This window comes from Phytophthora cinnamomi (assembly GCF_018691715.1).
Source record: "Phytophthora cinnamomi strain GKB4 chromosome Unknown Contig127, whole genome shotgun sequence".
NCBI classification, from domain to species: domain Eukaryota; phylum Oomycota; class Peronosporomycetes; order Peronosporales; family Peronosporaceae; genus Phytophthora; species Phytophthora cinnamomi.
Genome location: NW_027151060.1, coordinates 672357 through 691753, shown reverse-complemented (window position 1 = coordinate 691753; position 19397 = coordinate 672357). Strand labels below are relative to the sequence as shown.

Here is a 19397-nt window from a genome sequence, read left to right as displayed (position 1 = left end):
GTCTTGAGCTCTGGTAGGGCCCCCAGCCACTGGCTCTCGTTCTCATTTCTCACGACTGACGTCCAGCACCAAGACTACTATACAACGGCGAACAAGGTCAAGCAAAGACACAACTGTGCTGGTGGAGACGATGCCTGGACCAATGGTCATGAGCCCAAGCAGCATGGACCATGATGCAATGAAGTCGGCAATCGAAGGCGCCGCTGCTGCTCCGAAACGGAAAAAGAGCATGATCGGCAGGATCAAGAAGAAGTTGTCGACGAAGTTGGGGCGCCGAAAGTCGATGGCCGTAGCGTCACCTACACCGCAAGATTTGATCAAAGCGGAGCCTGAAATCACGGAAGTTGCAGATGGCCAACAACAAAACGAGGAGGACGAAAACAACGATGAAAGTGGTGACAAAAGGGATTCTGGTCCAGAGCAGCTGAGCAGTGAAACAGAGCTCGAAGGTTCTCCGGACAATGATCGAATGGACTCCGTGCTCGAATTCAATGCGTCACTACCGACAATCGAGAGCATCGTTGAAGAAATCGATGAAGAATACACCAGTGATACGAAACACGAGTACGAACAGAAAGGGACTTCAACTCCAGAGCAGGTTGATAATGAAAGCGATGTCGACGACAGAGCTATTGAGCAAGGTGGACCGGAGGAAGATGGGATCACTGAATCTCACAATGAGGCGGAGGAAACACCTCGTGGCACGGAAAACCACGTTGAAAATGCACCAGTTGGAGATGGAGACTCTGACCAGCAAACCCCCAACGAAGAGGACGACGAGGACACGTTGGAAGTTTTTGAAGGGAACCAGTCAGTCCATTCATCTCCGCGTCAGCCCGAGGAGGATGATGACGAAGTAGACGAAGAGTGCTACAGCGACAAGACGGATGCTTTCGAGTCCTCGCAGCCAATGCATAACGTGGATCTGGTCATTATCGGGGTCACCCCGATGTCACTACGAAATCGCGGCGACGCATCTTCGTCCTACGAGCGATGTGAGTTTCAAGAAGAGGAAGAACCCCTCGAAACTGAGCCTGATGCCGTGGCTACGCCTCGACTCTCGGAGCCTCTTTCATCTCCGTTGAAACGCGTGCGCCCCGGCGCTGCAGTTGAAATGATGTCTTCAATATCGCCCCAAGGCAACAACTTGCCTCACCCTCCACTTCAGGATACTTGTATTCGTGAAGAAGACGACAATAATTCCTCGGGTGACATCGACCAATCCTCTGCGACAACACGGAGGTTTGGAGGTCGACGACACACCTTGGTGGCCTCTGAAGCACCGATTTTGTCTTCAGCCGCTGCGCAAGTCTGCCCTCAAGATGACGGACAAGGGTCATCACCTGACGAAAGCGGGTTCGAAGAGAAATATGAAGAGCCTCGAACCGATGACCAGTGCGACAATGACGATAAAGTAGATTCCGAGACATTCGACACAGGTGCTTTAATAACCCGTGCATTTGGTGAACGCATCGTGACCTTGCTGGCGGCCGATCCGTGGGGAGACCGACAGGATGGCTTTGACGCGATCAAACTTGCAGTCAAGAAGGCTGATGTCTCGACGATCGAACCGGTGACACGCCAACGACTGCTTTGTGCAGCGCTTGCTGCAGTACAGTGCGGTGTGGAGGATCGTGTTGCTCCCGTTATGTTTTGCGCACTCGAGTGCTTGCGAACAGTTCTCAAGGAGTTTGCGCGTGTGCTACCGGATGAACGCGCGTTTGCCAATACCGAATTGAATAGCGCAGTGGTTCTCAACAACCAACTGTCCTCTCTTGTGGGTGCTCTAGTACGAAAGCTAGGTGACTCCAACAAACGGACGCAGCGTGAGTGCACGCAAGCTTTGGTCCGGGTTGCCCGGGTGCGCTCACTGCGCTCACTGCCTCACTTGCTGCTGCACTTGAGTGGCCGCGAGGTTCCACCTCGACGACAACTCGAGACGCTACGTCGTTTGATACAGGAGCTTGGCCTTACTGGCTCGACTGAGTCTTCATCTCACCAGCAACAGCTGACAGCGGAGACCGTGCTTCAGTTTGTCGCCCCAAGCCTCAAGATCGCCGAGGAGAAGACTCGGAAAGCTGCCGTGGAGATTCTGGCTGATCTTCAGACACGAACAGGCAACTCGACTGCCTGGCATGCTCAACTTGCTCGAGTTGGAGCAGTCAAACCAGAAATGCTTCGCGTTATCACCCGTCGCGTGGAAGAACTGCTAGCAAAACGTGAAGCACAGCAGGCAGCCAACTCACCAGTAGCTCCAGGAATGGGCAATACTGCGACGAACCAGGCAGAAGAACAAGTCGATGACGAGGCCGCCTTCCCTCCAGCAGAACTCGTCGACGTCCCCCAAGAAGATGCACAGTCGAGCACTGCACTTATTGAGGCGTCATTGCTCAGCGCGCAAAATGTAGTTGGGCCAGTTTGCTGGCGAAAACTTTCGAGCAAGACGTGGAGCGACAGAAAGGAAGCTCTTCTAGATGTCGAGAAAGCCATGACGGAGGCTAAGTCGGACTTGCGCGACACTCGACCTGCATTTGGCAGTGCTGCTCAGATCACGTTTGTGGCTTACAACGCGCTGTTGCATCGAGCATTAGGTGATAGCATTGCACCCGTTGTGAACACTGCATTGGACACTTTCGCAACTCTGGTGAAAATCTATGGCCCTCGCGTCGAATGGCGTGAGGCAGACGTGCGTGAGATCACTCTTCTGACGTTGCTTCGGGTGCTAGCAGCGATGCAGAAGCCCAATACACGAACTACTCGTGCTGCGTGTCGCGGTGTTCTCAAGTTGGCGCGCTTACCCAATGCTCGCCATCCTCTTCGATATGTTCTTTCCTGTGTATTTGGCGGTGAGGGTAGCAGCACCTGCGATCCTCAGGTGCAAATGCATCTGCTTCGTCTCCTGGTACCTGAATTCGGATTCCAGGCGGACGGATTGGGTGCATCCCGCGTGCTCGAAGCTGTCAGGAAGGGCTTGACCCACAGCAGTGCTCGTGTTCGGCGTTCCGCTGCTGATGTTGCATTGAGTGCTCAACGGCTTCTGGGGAGAGACTTTGTGCTCGCAAGGCTGCAAGGAGTCAAACCCGTGACTCTCAAGGAGCTCGAAAAGAGTTTTGTGGATGGCATTGGGGGATCTGGTGGTGGTGAGCGCCCACAGACTGTGCACGCTACTGCTGCCGAGGCCTCCGCACCTGCCGCTATTGGAGGCTCAGATCTACCACCGGTGACATTTGGCGGATTGGGCGAATTTTCGTCTCGCCGATTACTTAGTAGCGCACCCGTGGGTATTGGACGCTTGCAGTGCACACCATTGTATGAGGAAGCGTCTTCAAGCCCTAGCGCTCCAAGTCGTGCTTCGATGTTGAGCAATGAGGAAGAAAACTTGATGGATGCGATTCTTGGTGCGGACGATTTCTAGAGTAAATCTAAGAAGTAATACATAGGCTCTTGTGGTTCCAGTAAATACATATTTGTCAACGTGTTAGGCCCTAAAGAGCTTCTACACGTAACAGATTGGCAACCATTTCGACTGCTGGGATCCACCATACCGACTAAAAGCACTTAGGCCAAGGTGTTGCCTGGTTCTTCGATAGTTGGTGATGCACGTGCGAAAGTTAGAACATAACTGTGGAAGAGCTGCTTGCTTCAAGATCACCTTCATCCCGATCCCCGGTCGGAGGTTGACGTTGCTTAGCGTTCCATTCTCCCCAAACAATTAATGTCAACTTCGCGGATAGTATCCCCACCATGATCAGACCAACATTTCGTGACAAGGACAGGTCACCCTGAAATAATATAGAGCTGGCAAATAATGGAGCGTCACCACCGCTAGCGAGTGTTATAGTCGGTTGAATTACGGCACAGAAGACAACTGCGCCACTCAGTGCCCCGTTAAAACCTTAGGTACCACAAAATAGACGATGCCTAGTCACATATGGCACGCGATCGCGACAACAGGGAAGAATTTCGGTACGTGCACCAAAACTGAATCCCTAGGCGCATTTCTCAGGGTGGAGTTGATACTCTTTTTCCGAACCAAATGTAGGTGTGAAGCTTACGAAGGTGACGAGCCGAGCATCAACCTTCACGAGCGACTTGAAGGTGAGGACTGAGAGATATAACCAAGTCCATCACCAAACGCTGGGTCGATCACAAGAGCATAGGGCGCAAGTAGTGTGTCAATGTTGAATCACGACAATGCAGCGCCACATACCCAGGAACCGGCACAAAATAGCCAGCCACCGATAGCCACCACAGACTGGTACGAAGAATCGCCAATATCAACAATGGGCCACGACAATACCACTAAGACGAAAAGCGCGGCCCGCACAAGCTCAGTGAGACGCCCACAACCAAAAGCACCGCTGCAATGACACATCGCGCGGTTGACCAAGTGAAAAATGAGTAGTACGCCAACTCGTTTGAGGGAATCCTTGACGTCCACGTTCGTGGTTTTCTCTGGGGAAAGTTAACAGGCTTTCGAGCATATTCCCGTCTGTAAGTTTGAGGCCAGTCGGCATTAGAGCTGAGTAAATACCTGTCAGTGACGAGTGAAGAAATTTCAACAATGATGTGGACGTCGGTGGTTGATGAATGACCAGTGTAGCTAGCTACCAAAGACTCATAAGTGTTGAAGAGAGCTACAGTACAGTACGCCCGTTATCACAAAATATGCGGCGGTTCAAGACCAATTCTTCCGGACTGCTAGTGATAGTTATGTATTTGACAGCACTCGAGGCAGGCAAAGTGTTTGTGTATTGGAGCCATTGCACGCTTCAAACCTGCTGTATTTTTGTCATGTCGTACTCATGGACAGTACCGCGCAACAGTAGACTCAAAAGCTAAGACCCACGCTCCCGAGGCTGGTAAAACCTGTTAGAAGGTTGGGGTGCTGGAATGCGATTTTACGGGACGCCATGCGCTCCGCAACGCGAAGTGTTTCCATTTAACATGACAATAGGCTTTCGGTTTTATCTTGGGTTGAAATAATATAACCTTGTTTTACAGAGCAAGCTTACACTCAATGCGCTGAGCGACAGTCTCAAGGCAATTCTAGTTCACATTTAAAACCAATTTCAAAACCAGTGCTACTAAAAAGTGCCCCTGCTGCTCTGCTTCGCCGCGCCGCCCTTGAGTGTTCAGCTTATTGTTTAAACGTGGCGAGGACGGGGTGGGGACGAGGTGGGGACCGCGTCTCCCTAAAACTTCCGATAATGATAGTTACAACAGCACTCGACGGCAAAGTGTTTTTTATTAATGACCTTCAAACTCTGTATTTTTGTCATGTCGACCAGGACAGTCATAAAAAGTGCTCGCCTTCATCCATAAGAAGCTTAGAAATGCGCTACTTGCCCCAAAGATCGAAAAACTGCTTTATATCAACAATTACTAGCACGTAGACGACCAAAAAAATTCGAAGTCTGAGCGGCTTGTCGGTATTTGTCGTGGCGGCCCTGGGTTCACCCTCGTCCCCACGTTTTGCCGCCAAGTGTTGAGAATAAGAACACCCTGGTATTTGGGCCGCGACAAACACGCTGGACAATTTTAGGAAGGAAGCGGATATCATACAACGAATTCTGAATCAAAACTTCTGATAAAACCTGTTGGCACTTCTGAGGGTTGACAGGTTTCGCTACATGTATAAAACCTATTTTAAAACCTAATAATTAAACCCATCGTGCCAGGACCGATTTGACACATGCAAGAATGCGGATATATTCAGGACGAGTATGCAGTACTAAATTCGCTCACGGAACAACAGGCATAGTCGCTCCAGTTGTGGGCACACAAGAGAAGTCGACCACAAACGGTGCCTATCCAGTTGCGGCTTCAAGTTCATTCTCACCTTGGCCCGTTTTGGTCTTCTGTTCGCCAAAAACACGTGAAGTTAGCTGCGCTGACAGAGCTGCCACCATTACAAGGCCGACCGCACCAGCCACCGAGATCAAACACATGACGACGGAGTACACGATCGGGTTTTCGTGGAACGTCATCCAGCTGGTGAAGAACGGAGCATCGCCGCCACTGACAAGCGCTATAGCAGGCTGGATCACAGTGAGGAAGATGGCGACAGCGCTCAGAGCTCCAACAATTAGCTTGGGAAGAGCGAAGTAGAGGACAATGATCCATATGCGAGACGTCATCTCGAAAATGGGAAAATATGAGCCAGTATCCGAAGAAGAGAACTCGACGTGAAACTGGTCGGCGCATTCGTCCGGAAGAGGATCACTGACACTAAAACTCGATGGGATTGCGAAAGCCACCGAATTACTGAGTCGGGCGTCTGCCTTCACCATAGCTTGGATGGACCAAAGCGAGAGGTAGACAAGCGCTAACCCGACAATACCACCAAGTACGATCACGGAGGGCCCGACATATGTGTACGCACAGAATGCGACGAAGAGCGCCAGATACACCGTAGCCGTCACAACGTATCCTAATAATTTCAGACATGATAGACGTGCCGGAAGCTGTTCCAATCGCGCACATGGAATCGCCGCTATCGCCACCAGCAGTATCCCCACGACCCAAAGCAAATTCAGCGCGAAGCCAGTAAGCAGGAAGATCACGCCGGCGATACCTCCGATGGCCACCAAAACGTTCAACAGGTGGAAAACTAGCAGCACGCTTGCTCGTTTAATGAGCGTCTTCAAATCACAACACCTCAAGCTGAGCTTGCAACACCCTGCGCGGCTATCACTAGGGAACGTAAGCGCGAGCTTCCTCTGCACATCACCACCAACCACGTGAAACTCGTGATAGTTGGACTCCAGCGGCTTCATCCGAGCGTCGTATTTTCAGGGTTCTCGTTGGTGTGGTCGTTCCTCCTGTTTGTGGAATTTTGAACAGTGAGCTAGAGAGAAGCTCTCTTACAGGATCACTCTTGGGTCGAAAGCTTCAATGTACCTATTGACTGAGTGTAGCTACCAAAACGTGGGATCGGATCCACTTAGGTATCGGAGCAGGCTGAATATAGCAAGACGCTTTTGATCATTGATCTTGCCGGAATGCGAGACTGGACAATTCTTACTTGTGCACACAGCTTGCATCTGAAAGCACCCATGAGATCAGTGAAGACAGACATTGCCCCCGGCACTCGGCACACTTAACACACGAACTTGGCATAGGTGCAGACTGCGTATTCCCTTTGATTCTCTCGCTATGCATCACTGATATACTATGACGTCAATTTCAACGCCCGTGGCATTCCAACTTCTCTCCACTATTACCACTCCGTCCTATTCCAGTCCGAGCGTAAGGTTTGAAGTATATCCTCGCATACCCCAACTACTTCTTGACGTATAAAAGTCGTCTCTCCGTCATAGGTGCCGCCTTAACCTGTCTCTTTGCTGCAGACACTTTCGTCCTCTTTTTCTTGGGTAACGAAGACTGTTTCGTTTGCTTTGGCTTTGACTTCACTGGTTTGGCTAGCTCATCGCCGGCTGCATTTTGTCCCTCGCTTCCTTCATTTTCTTTTCCATCTTCGGCATCATCAATCCCAAGGACGTCGTACATGTGTGTCTCCCAGTGGCGCGCTTTACTGTTCGCGAATTTATCAAACCAGGCGTCATCCCCCATGGACTCCCGCAGTTTGGATACAGGATCTGCCGTTGTATTCTTGTACTGTAGCGGAAGCGTCCCCCTGGCGACGAACTTGGGCATCTCCGTCGATGCTTTTGACTGCAGCACAAATTCCAGCGCTCGCTCGAATTGGTTGCCATTTGATCCCGTTCGGTGCTCGTCGAACTTGTCCGCGAACGACTTCACTTGGCTCTTCGTCTGCCAGTAGTGGCCTCGTTTGGCAAAAGTGACATCGTCTAGGAAATCCACTTGCAGCCGGTTCTCCTTTGCCAGATTTTTGATGCCTTCTTCCGTCCCAGGCGCCCGAATTGTGACCTAACCCCAATGCCAAAATGAATCAGTACATTCCTAGCAAAAGTAATATACGTGGTCTACGTACCACAGAAGGCCACATTGGCCAGTTCAGGTACTTGACCCAGCACTTGACGGCCCACGTGTACGTGTGGTAGGGCGCGACGCGGTCGCTGTCCACGCGTACAACTTCGTCGTAGTCGCTAGGCCAGCCGTCGTAAGTGATTTCCACCTGCAGCGAGTGACCTCAGCACCCGAGCGTTAAATTAAAACCTATTGCCAATAGCGTTTCTAGACTGAGTGAACTTCGTGGTGCAGCACCTCGTCCGCCGATGGGACGCGTAGAACGCGGGCAACGCTCCACACGCCGTCGAGGTCCATCACATCTGCCATTTGTTCATTTGAGCTGGAGGCTGTAGGGGGCAGGAGGAAGCGGGAAGAGCAGAGAGGACGGACTACTGACCTAGCCAGTCGCCCTTGCTCAGGACAGCGCTGAGCGCCGGAGAGGACTCGTTGCTGGCCGCGCGCTTGAGCTTCTTCTTCGTCGCCATCGTTGCTAGGTTGCGAAAGCGATTTCGAGGTAACAAACTGCAAAACCTTTTAAAAATAATTGATTCTGACGGGTTTAAACCGCAGGTGTCACAGCAAACATGTTGCCTAGGATTTCGTCAGCTACACCAATCACCCGCACACAGAACCACACAGCAATCTGCATTCATGAACATTTTAGTGTCATTTCAGGACGGAACGCAGGGCTGGCAATTTGTTTGAGCCTACAATATGGGGGTCATTAAAAAAACTATTTACTTGAAAGCTGCAGCCCTTTGAATTGGTAGCGAAGGTTCTGGTAGCATGCAATCTGGCGTCTAGTTTTTAAAGCCTTACATAAAAGCACGCACACATACATATGTACATGTACCCGGAGTTCCTGATCTCGACTGACCCCTACGACTCAGTTACACTTCACCTGCGTCAAAACACAGGAATCACGCGGTGTACTGTATGCGTTCGTACAAGGTTCTGCTCAGTGTTTTGCCGAGTTATCTAATGTGACACCACTTTCGCATTGTGATTTCCATAGCTTTTACACCTGATTCTGAGCTGCGAGTGGCTGTGGCCGTGGAAGCTGCCCCGAGAAAACGGCTACGGATACCGAAAAGAAGCGAGAGGGAGTTGAGCTCACGATCGCTACACATAATAAACTAGATATCGGAAGTGTTTTTTAATATATACCTTTTGCAGCTAATAAGCGAATGAAGTTAGAAACGCAGTACACAACTAATGCGCTTTCAATGTGGCGCTATAAACTTCCGTCCGTAGCTTCGATTCAAGTTGACCAAGGGGACACCTGCAGACACAAGGTCTTGTTCGTGAGGATGTCGATTGATTGGTCGTCCTGCTCGATTTGTTACACCATACAGCTCTTCGGGTGTTCTTGGACATAACATTCAACCAAACATGGCCATAGTTGGGAGCTCAGCCTGGGCGGCTCATGTCCTCACACTGCTCCACTGCTGTCGTGTGTGCATGTACTTTCGAAAGCACTTTCAACGTTAATCGCTTCTGATGACTCTCCCTTCTTCGCGGTGCCAGATTCACAACATGCCCACCTCGTCAGTGGCACTGACACTTTTGGTACGAGGATTGTACAAATGGCACCGATGACGCAGCACCCCAACAGCATTGCTATGTAGAGGATGGCATTGCCTTCAAAAGTTGTGATACCAAGCACATCGTTATATCCGCCACTGACGATGGCTAACAGAGGCTGTTCGATCGTCCAAGCTGCCGCTACACCACTCAGCCCGCCGACCAAAAACTTAGGCACAGCGAAGTAAAACACGACGCGCAAAATTTTGTCGAGGCCGGCAAAGCGAAGCAGTCCATCCAGGGTAGACTATCCCGATCTCTCAGGGGAACGAGTAGCTTTAGATCGCAATAACACTGTTGGTTTGCCAGTTTAACATCCAGGCGAGCTAGTCGCGCCAACACTGTCACCAGGAAACGAAACAAAAGAATACCAATTCCGCTGACAGGGAAGAGAGCAGCGCTCAATGGCAAAAGTATCCACGTCAAAGTGCCGCCCCCGAGGCCCAACGCCGCGTTGAACGTGTGGAATTCGATCAACTCAAACAATTTCCGCACAACTAGCCGACATTGACCAGGTTGAGAACGAGTCGGAGGAGTGTCCGCATTGACGAGGAGGAAATCGGCAGTTGGTGTTGTTGGAGATTCCTTTTGCATCGGTATCTCCGCCGAGGCAGACATCGGAGGGTTGGGCGAGTTCGCAAGTGATAATCCATCACGAAGTCCTCCTTCGAGCGGATGGACGACAAGGCCAGAAGAAGGCTTCCAACATCTGAACCCTGAAACGATGTATCCACATCCTCGATGCCGGGTAGACAGACATTGCACATGTATTCAAGTAAAGCAAACAAAGGCTGCCAAACCACTAACACAATGCTGACTTTGCTTCGGGAGTGGGTGTCTGGATTACAACCGCTTCCATGTCGATTTCAACTTCCTGGTCGGCTCTTGGTGTGCGTAGTTCTTCCACATCGTCACGTTCAGCGCACGCCCACGTCGTCAGCGCCACGGATAGTTTGTCGACAAATGCGATGCAAACTAAGCCCAGCGCCCAGCAGCCCAGAACAACGCCGACGTAAGCGCTAGGGTGATCCTGGTAGTTAATCCATCCGATCGCGTCCGCGCGTCCACCACTAGTCAGCGCCTCAACGGGGAGAACAAGGCCCCACCCAACGGCAATGAGACTCAACGTGCCTATAACCAATTTCAGCGTGGCGAAGTAGAGCATCACCAGCAGCGTCTTAGACGACAGAAAAAAGAGGCGCTGGCAGCAATTGCTGCATCCGTTGTTCGTCGAGAGTCCGCTCTGGATCCCGTAGGCTTTGCGAAGCTTGGGCTCTTGCTTGGACACCATGTTTGCGAGGCGGATGTCCATCTTCGCCAGCACCTCCACAACGGCCGCTGACACCTGGAAGAGCATGATCCCCACGCCGAATAGCGGCACCAGCCCCACACTCAGTGGAACAAGTACCAGCACGATAATCGCGCCCCCAATGCCCAGGAACGCGTTGAGCGTGTGGAAGACGAACAGGCGGCCAAGACGAGCGCAGAACGACTGACAGCGGCTGGGCGGCGACGGCGCCAGCGGTGCGGGAGGAGAGTAGCTCTGGCGCACGCTGGCCTCGTCATCGTCGTCCGTGTCATTGGCATCCACTGCGACGGCCACCGGAATGGGCTTTTCGGCCGGGTCGAAGTCCGTGCTGGGGTAGCGGTGGTAGATAACGTCGCCTGGGGCTGGACTCTTCATGCTTGCTGCTCGGGTGGTGCGTTTCAAGTTGTGGACTGCGAGTGGAGTGCGGCAAATGGGAGCGGAGCCATGAACTTACAAGAGAAACGAGCCGAGTCTCACGAAGCGACTGCCAGTACATGCCGCTGGACATGGGTACTGGTTGCAGGTAACGGAAGTTGAAGCCGTTGAAGTGGATGTTTGGATGTACCTACCGAAAAAGAGGTACATGTGACGCGCCTGTGTAGATACCGGTATCGGGATATCGACCAATCGGAATAAGATACAGCAGGACCGGTATTCGTTAAACGTCAGCGGTCCGTTCACTCTTCGGCTTCGGCTTCAAGTACCAGTAGTAGTGTGCTGGCACCATCTGAGCCCACCAGCACCAGCCAGCAATAGCACCCCCCAGCGAGCTAAAATAGCAGCAGTTAACAATAGTCGAGACGTCTGCGTTGCAGGCCAACGAGGACGAGGACTTTGCTTCAAATCACGACGAAATCGTCGTGGTCAGCCCTTGCGCAAGCCTGTGTACCGCACATAAAACCTCGCGTCGTCCGCCAATCACGCGTCGCCCTAGCCCTAGGACGACAGGAAAAACCTCGGGGGAAATGTTGGGTGGGGAGCGGCCAGCAATAAGGCGAGCTTCTATTGTTGTTTAGCTCTCGTTGTCCACAGGTGTGCGTGTGTGTATTGCTCCGACGGGCCGATCCGCGTGCAGCATGGCGACGGTGATGGCGACCAGCGATCAGGAACGCGCCGTGAGTGAAGCGGCGTGCGCACCGGCGGCCGCAGGCCCCCAGAAGGAGCGCGAGATCGACGAGGTCATGGACTTCCTCAAGTTCAGCGTCAAGCCCAGCTCAAGCTTCGGCGGCACGATCCTCTTCAAGTTCAAGGACGCGGACGACGCCGAGCCCAGGACCACATACGCCGTGGAGATCAGCGACGAGCGCCGCGTGGCCACGCGCAAGAACGCGAGCGCTGCCGACGTGCGCCCCACGTGTGAGGTGACCATCTCGATGGACGACTTCCTGTGGATCTACTCGGGCAAGGCCTCCAGCTCCGACATGGTCAAGCTCTTCTACGCCGGCCGCGTGGCCATCAGCGGCTACGCGTTCCGCACGGTGTCCAAGTTCGCGCAGAGCTTCGACTTCTCGTCCGAGAAGTGGCGCAGCTTCTACGCCTGGCGCAAAGCGCAGGACGAGATGAACGACAACAGCCGCTCGCCTAGCGCGCTCGGGGAGGTCAGGAACGTCGGCTCCCCGTCCAGAGACTACTGGTTCTTCCACGCGAGGAGCATCCTGGACCGCTACAACGTGACCAGGCTGCAGCGGCTGCTGTGGGAGACCTCGCTGGCCAGTTTGTTCGGAGAGAAAATCGTCTTGGATAGCGTGCGACGGATGTCGGTGCGCGACAGGAAAGTTGCAGCTGGCAAGTTCAGCGTGATCGCGAGCGTCGTAGGCGACGCAGGCCCCGTGTCTGCGGTGTTGAAGCGCCGCGCGACTGGCGCGATCGCCCCAGGCCAGCTTCACTACGAACGGGAGCTGCGCGCCGAGCTGGAGCGCTTCTTGCGCCCTTGCGCCAAGCAGTCGGCTGCGATCGCTGATTCGCTTGTTGTAGGGAACCCCAACCAGACGGCCAGCGCCCTTTTCGACTTCTTCAACGAGGACTACGTCGTGGCCGTGAAGCTCAGCGCCAAGGAGCGCCAGCAGCGTCGTCATCACCGTAATCGGGTGGACCTTGGCGACGCCGGCATGGCGCAGCTGGATAAGCTGGTGAAGGTGATCGGCAAGGGCGGTCACTCGAACCTGAAGCGCGACAACCGCTCCAAGTACGTGCCTGCGCCGGAGCTGCTCCTGCGCGAATTCCGCGTCAACGTGACCGTGCTCATGGACACGCTGAAGGAGAAGGCCTCGGGTCGCAAGGCCCTGCACAAGATCCCCGCCCCGGAGATGGACTGGCTGGTACGCAACGGGCGCGCCGGCAGCATGGTCATTGCTGAAGGCAGCAGCAGCCGAGTGAAGCCGACAAACGCAGCTAATGTGCCGTCGCCGGCTTCTTCAGCGCTGCCCACCCTGCCGCAGAGCATCATTGTTGAAGTGAACCGCGCGAAGATCGCTCGCAACCGCACGCGCTTCGACGTGCCCAAGCAGCGCATCAAGGCCAAGTTCGCGTCCATTTCGCGCGAGCTGGCGATCCAGAGGAACCCAGTCGTGGCCCACGTCGACGAGCACCTGGTGTTCTCCGACTACCTATAAACGACCTCCGGACCCCGCTTAGTGGCGAGTTGCCTCTTGGACCGAGACGTAGCTAGCTCCTATCTAGATGCTTAGCAGGCTGCTGCACCCACTCGCAGCCAGCCAGCAGCTCAGCAGCACCACCGCCTCCCATTTTCATATTTAACGCAGAATTTTGCGCTTTACCCCTTTCTTTTCGCACTTTTGATTGGTCCGATTACCTAAATATCAGCATATGACGAGCAATAGTCCGTGAAAACGTTTGAGCCAGTCAAAAAGCACTTGGTGGAGTGGCTACGCACTCGAAGCGAAGCAGAGCAAGACGCAGACAGCAGCCATGGGGGACCTGGACGACCACACACCCGACGAGATCTACTGCAACAGCCAGGTGTTCGACATCGACTTCCACCCGCTCACAGACATCGTGGCCGTCGGCTCCATCGACGGCGTCGTGGAAGTGTAAGAGCTGCAGCCGACGCCTTGCGGACGGGAGGAGGAGCTGGGTGACTGACGTTTCTGGTGCGCTGACTGCAGCTACAAGTACTCGGAGGAGGCCAACACCAAGGTGCTGGAGCTCAAGAACCACCAAGAGGCGGTGCGCGCACTGCTGTTCGCCCCCGATGGACAGAGTGCGTTGAATTTCGACTGCGACGTGGCGCTGGGCTGATTCTGGTGCTGACAGTTGCGTCCGTTTGGGTGGCGATGTGTTGTGCATAGCTCTCTACACGGCTTCGGCGGACAAGTCCATTCGTGCTTTCGACACGCTCGGAAACCCTACGTGGGCCGAGATGCGTGCGCACGAGTAAGGAAGAGAAGAGGGAGAAGTTTCCTTGAGCGTGATGCTGACCAGAGTTTTTTTTTTTATTATCGCAGGCACCCCGTTAACCGTCTGCACGAGCTGTCGGCGAACGTGTTTGCAAGTGGTGACGACCAAGGCTGCATCAAGATCTGGGACACACGGCAGCACCGCTGTCTGTCCGAATTCAAGGAGCACACGGTGAGGCTTCGCAAGGTGGATTATGATAAACCATGCTTGATTTATTGTGCTGACGGAGAAATCGGTGGTTTACAGGATTACATTTCTGGTTTCGCGACGAATCCAGCCCAGGACCACTTGCTGGCGACGAGCGGCGACGGACGTTTGTCGGCATACGACCTGCGGAAGAATGTGCTGGCAGGCAAGAGTGACGAACTGGACGACGAGCTCCTCTCGGTCGCGGTGATTAAGAACGGCCGCAAAATTGTGTGCGGGTCGCAAGATGGTGTTCTCGTCATTTTCAGCTGGGGCACGTGGGGAGACATGTCAGACCGATTCCCCGGCCATCCGGAGTCTGTTGAGGCTCTGCTCAAGGTGGATGAGGATACTGTTCTTACGGGGTCGAGTGATGGCATCGTTCGGTACGCTGCTAGTGTGCTTTATGGTTTCATTTACATGACTGACATCGATTTCTTGTTTGAACAGTGTGGTGCAGTTGCACCCGAACAAGCTCCTGGGACTGATTGGTGACCACGAAGATTTCCCTGTGGAAAACCTAAAGTTCTCTCACGACAAGAAGATCATTGGAAGTGTCTCTCACACCAACAAGGTGCACTTCTGGGATGTTGGATACCTATTTGATGAAGATGACGGCGAGGACGAAGACGCGGCGAATGATGAAGAAGAGAAGGCCCCGGCTGGTCTGTCTATGGATACTGAGATGCACGATGCAGATAGCGACAGCGACAGTGATGATTCGGACATGGGCGATGCGGCTGGCGGTCGTCGGGCGTTCCCTACGGCCAACGAACAGTTCTTTTCGGACTTGTAGAAAGTCTGACTCCAAAGGAAACGCTCGCCGAGATAGACGGAGGTAAATCCAATCATACAATATTTTGCAGGCCATTTCTCATCTCGAGATGATACCATTACCAAAAAGTGCAAATTGTTCAATGCGACGGAGGACGAGAAATTTCCATAAATCAACCTTAACCCTTTAACTAACGGAAAATGCCAATTAGTGCACTGTATACAATTGAATTGAACACACTTCATTCTTAGCAAGGTACACAATTAGGAGGTAAACTGTTGCCTAGACGGAATCCTCGGAGCCCCAAATCGTGAACTCGTCCAAATTTTCGAGAAGACCCTCTTCAACATCGTTGTCATCGGAATCATCGTCGCGAGGCAGCCACTTGCGGCAAAATAGTTCTCCATAGACGTCATGGCGACTGATGTGCCAATCTTGGTAACAGGGAGCGAATCCTGCCGCTGCCACAGACCGAGTAACAACATCGTCAGGCACATCTTTCCAGGCTGTTTCCACCCATTGAGCAACGTCTGTAACTGGAGGCTGCTTCGGGTTTCCACCTTTCGTGTACTGCACGCGGTCCGACGATTTCCATTCGTTAACGATAGTCGAGAGTTTGTCCTGGCAGCCCTTGCTGGGACCTCTCGGTGCTCCTCGATCCACGTGACGACCTCCTTCTTCTCCGACATGGTCTTGGCGAGGTGGGATCCAGACATCGTGGCGTTGGTTGGTTGGTGCAGGTGTTTGTTGTTGACAGCGAATTGAAAACTGACAATATTTCCGCAGCGCAAGGATGTCGTGCTCTAGGATGCCAACGTGAGGTACACTAATTGGCGTAGGTACAATAGGAATTGTATAGTCAATGAGATGATCGGATTCTACAGGGGTGTTCTATTTGGCACCGCAATACTAATTGGCATTTTCCGTTACTGTCCTGGTCTAAGTAGAAATTCCGAAATTCGTCCCAAAAAATTCTTGCTTTCCATTGGCCAAAACTAGGTGTAGCACTCAGAACGATTTTCAGTGTTGCATCGTTCTGTATGGTGTTCTCAGAATATCTCGGCGACCTATTCCGAAGTGAGAACGAATTTACTGCCTCTACCAGGTGCTATATGCCAGTCGTTGCCCCCCCCCCCCTCCCTTCGCGCGCAAAGAAGACCACTTCGCGATTTTCTGTCTGGCCCACCTTCATCTACCCATCGAGCAATGAACAACAAAGCCAAGGTGGCAGTTCTCTGTGTTATACAGTGAGTTTGTGCCACTATCTCCGCTCTCTGTAGTGACCGCAGACGACTCGGGGGGGCTGCCTCGAACACACACCAACACATTTCCGTCTACTGCATTCGAGAGGGCCATGAAAAGAAAGAGAACGACGTGGTTCCACAACAAGATGCGCTGTGACAAGCGTACATTTCTCGCAGTTGTGGCGCTGGTTAAGCTGAATTGGGTTGGTCGGCTGCGTCATAATACAAAGTTCAACATTACGAAGCGTGTTGCAGTGACGTTGTTGTATCTCTCCACTGGTGGAACTATCGGTACGCTGAACCGGATTGGGACTGCAAGTGTTTTGCTGATACATGACGAATAAACCAAAGACCTTGACTGGGGACTGAACTGTTAAATTCAATGGTGAGACCACAGCACCACGCGAGGCCAAGCGAAAAACCGCGGACACTTTGACTCGAAATGAAAAAGCCATTCGGCGCCACCAGTCACGCCGACAGAAGAAGCGCCAGCGTGACACGAAGATGAAGTTATTGGCGCGGACACCTCATTGCATATCATTACACCTAACTCTACCAGGCACAGCAGAGGCAAACTCAAATGTTATTTGTGCAGCCTCAGGGGGATCTCGAAGAAATCCAAATACGGCTGTGCGAAGTGCGAGCGCGGCGTTCACGTCGAATGTTTCAGCGCCTTCCACCATCAAGACGTATTCAAAGCGCGCTCGCCTGCACTTCGCGAGGCACTAGAGGCTGTATGCAGAGCAACGACCGATGGCCCTGTAGCATTTACACGCACACGTTTGAACAGGTCAATCGCTACCATGGATGGTTTAACGCTGCCATTAGCATGATAATGCACTTACTTCCATTTTGTCCGGCCAAAGCTGCTGCAGCTGTCTGCTGATACATCGCTTTTCATGCTTCCATTCTGCCGGTAGAGATACATACGATGGAGAGCGAGCCGCACGGCGCGGTTCCGCCGTCGTCTTCGCCATAGCTTCCTCTGCAATCGCAGCCCCGCATCCTTGAGATCACCACCGAAGCGCTCCCAGTCGCACCCAGGAGCTCCACACCATCCGCACGCGCCTGCGTTATCTTGCATTCAGCTAGCTATTACTGCTAGAGGGGAGATAAACAAATTTGAAGGGGAGAGCTTCTGAGAGTCTGCGAGCCATTCCCCATAGGTTCAAAAATTCAAAATGTGGCAATATGGTTCGCGCAGGAAGAGGTCCGTGTGGACCGCTAAGATTTGATCCGGTTGTTAAAGGGTTAAGCACTGAGATTTGTGAAAGTATGATTCGAAGAAATAAGTACTGATGATCAGTGCTTTGATGCGTTAAGTGCTTAGAATTATCACGAACCCCTATTTAATATCATATGACACTATTAATATGAGTGGGGGAACACCGGTGCCCCCCCCACCCGCACCAGAACAAAGGAAAGAACAGCACCAATGGTTCTAGTTTAAATGTTCCTTTTTCTATCGGTAACGTTTTTTTACGTCTAGATACGATTATCATGTTGGTGGAGGACCCTCCTGTTTTGCATGAAATTGAGGAAGCTAGCAGTGTACACCGCGCACTGGTTCGAGCGCTACGTGCTGACATCACGGGCTTCATCGCCTGGATACGCACCTGCAGTGCCTGCATAGGGAACGGAGGTCGTGTTGCCCTCAGTGATGTTGCCTGTATAGAAAACACCAACGGAGGGGATGTGCGCGGTGGTATCCTTCAAACGCTTCACCATTTCGACATCCAATTTTTGTTGTTCGTATTTACAAGTTCGCTGACATACCCGCCTCAGTCGGTAAACCTCCTCAGAAATCTAACAATTCTTTAGTAGGAAGCTTCGCGAATAACCATTCTAGCGATAGCCATCAATCTATCTGGTATTCTAAAGGCTGCCAAGTGTATTGTTGCCACGGGGGCAAAATTAATGTTAGACGGATTTTGCAGGATATTTGCATGACACCGCAATGCCATATTTATAGCATATGAGAGTTAAAGTTTCTCAACAAAAGGGACCAATCACAATTACGATTTTTGCTGTCTGTGAGCCCGCCAGTGAAGCGCCACTACCGTCGTCCAGCTAAGTTACCCCCTTGGCCGCTTACGAGTTGATGCCGTCAACTGAGGAACTGAAATCCTCTCCATACACGCAGTGAACGTTTTCACAGCCTCCTCGACAGTCTGGCTGGCGCGTCATAAGCCGGTACGTTTTGCTTCCGCCTCGACGATGCTCATCAGATAACGGATGTAACTGAGACACTTCTGTAGGTTGCGACTCGGCATATCTCTTCCGTCCAGCATCCTAAGAGAGAGAGAGAGAGGGGGGGTCTTCTTGGTAGTGTTCCCGCACTGCCACAACACCCACAACTACCCAACCGAGCAGGCAGGGAGCCTGAAATCGGAGGGAACTCGACGAAGACGACCACCCCACATGAAGGTTGGGTTAGTTGGCGGGCCATCCTCACCGAGTTGCTCACTGCCGTGATCATGTGGGCGTGATTCGTCACCATCGGGAAGGGGTTTGAGGCGCCCACGAACTTGTTTAACTGAGAGCCGAAACGAATCACCTAGCCGCTCAGTAAATGCAGGTAACATGAGGTTAGGTTTGTTAAAGAATATCCACGTGATAAAGCGACCGTACGAGTTCTGGTACACAGCTCGGGAGAGGGCACTCACCGTGTTGCGCTTGATCTCCCCAACCTTTCTCTCTAGCTCGCTCCACTCCACCGTCTCCATAATTTTAGCCGTTTTTAGCCAATGAGGGAAAGCAGGAACTGTGTCCTGCAAATTCTGGTGCAAAGTGCTCTTTGCACTGGCTCTATAGTGAAAACGTCTTTATTAGGCGGTTCTCACGCTTTGCAATTGGAATTTTGCGGACAAATTGTCCTGAACAAAACGCTAGCAGGCAGCTGCACCTTCTGGAGTATGTCCCTTTTGACTGTCGCACGGTACTACTC

General features: G+C 52.5%; 7 protein-coding genes across 8 annotated transcripts; 4 read left to right on the top strand and 3 right to left on the bottom strand.

Moving 5' to 3' along the window:
* Window positions 1-142: 142 nt before the first annotated feature.
* IUM83_07193 (Armadillo-type fold) lies at window positions 143-3415 on the top strand (the record flags this gene model as incomplete). Of its 2 annotated transcripts, none has more annotated exons than XM_067931462.1 (2): window positions 143-995; window positions 1791-3415. In XM_067931462.1, the coding sequence occupies 2 exons, from the start codon at window positions 143-145 to the stop codon at window positions 3413-3415; spliced, it is 2478 nt and encodes an 825-aa protein (XP_067780378.1). The 2 variants fall into 2 exon arrangements, with proteins under 2 accessions (XP_067780378.1, XP_067780379.1); XM_067931463.1 differs by lacking the exon at window positions 1791-3415 and adding an exon at window positions 1299-1418 and having other exon boundaries at window positions 164-1090.
* Window positions 3416-7284: 3869 nt separating this feature from the next.
* On the bottom strand, window positions 7285-8420 carry IUM83_07192 (uncharacterized protein; the record flags this gene model as incomplete). The annotated part of the gene is made up of 4 exons (XM_067931461.1): window positions 7285-7893; window positions 7958-8101; window positions 8191-8255; window positions 8333-8420. The coding sequence occupies 4 exons, from the start codon at window positions 8418-8420 to the stop codon at window positions 7285-7287; spliced, it is 906 nt and encodes a 301-aa protein (XP_067780380.1).
* A 1901-nt stretch (window positions 8421-10321) lies between these two features.
* On the bottom strand, window positions 10322-11203 carry IUM83_07191 (putative soluble pyridine nucleotide transhydrogenase; the record flags this gene model as incomplete). The annotated part of the gene is made up of 1 exon (XM_067931460.1): window positions 10322-11203. One exon carries the CDS (start codon window positions 11201-11203, stop codon window positions 10322-10324), a length of 882 nt encoding a protein of 293 aa, XP_067780376.1.
* Window positions 11204-11904: 701 nt separating this feature from the next.
* IUM83_07190 (uncharacterized protein) lies at window positions 11905-13440 on the top strand (the record flags this gene model as incomplete). The annotated part of the gene is made up of 1 exon (XM_067931459.1): window positions 11905-13440. One exon carries the CDS (start codon window positions 11905-11907, stop codon window positions 13438-13440), a length of 1536 nt encoding a protein of 511 aa, XP_067780377.1.
* A 316-nt stretch (window positions 13441-13756) lies between these two features.
* Window positions 13757-15227, top strand: IUM83_07189 (transducin family protein wd-40 repeat family protein; the record flags this gene model as incomplete). The annotated part of the gene is made up of 6 exons (XM_067931458.1): window positions 13757-13878; window positions 13954-14048; window positions 14137-14221; window positions 14293-14416; window positions 14492-14817; window positions 14882-15227. The coding sequence occupies 6 exons, from the start codon at window positions 13757-13759 to the stop codon at window positions 15225-15227; spliced, it is 1098 nt and encodes a 365-aa protein (XP_067780244.1).
* Window positions 15228-16560: 1333 nt separating this feature from the next.
* Window positions 16561-17179, top strand: IUM83_07188 (uncharacterized protein; the record flags this gene model as incomplete). The annotated part of the gene is made up of 2 exons (XM_067931457.1): window positions 16561-16741; window positions 16848-17179. 2 exons carry the CDS (start codon window positions 16561-16563, stop codon window positions 17177-17179), a joined length of 513 nt encoding a protein of 170 aa, XP_067780243.1.
* Window positions 17180-18742: 1563 nt separating this feature from the next.
* IUM83_07187 (uncharacterized protein) lies at window positions 18743-19176 on the bottom strand (the record flags this gene model as incomplete). The annotated part of the gene is made up of 3 exons (XM_067931456.1): window positions 18743-18832; window positions 18906-19007; window positions 19117-19176. 3 exons carry the CDS (start codon window positions 19174-19176, stop codon window positions 18743-18745), a joined length of 252 nt encoding a protein of 83 aa, XP_067780246.1.
* Between the last annotated feature and the right edge of the window lie 221 nt (window positions 19177-19397).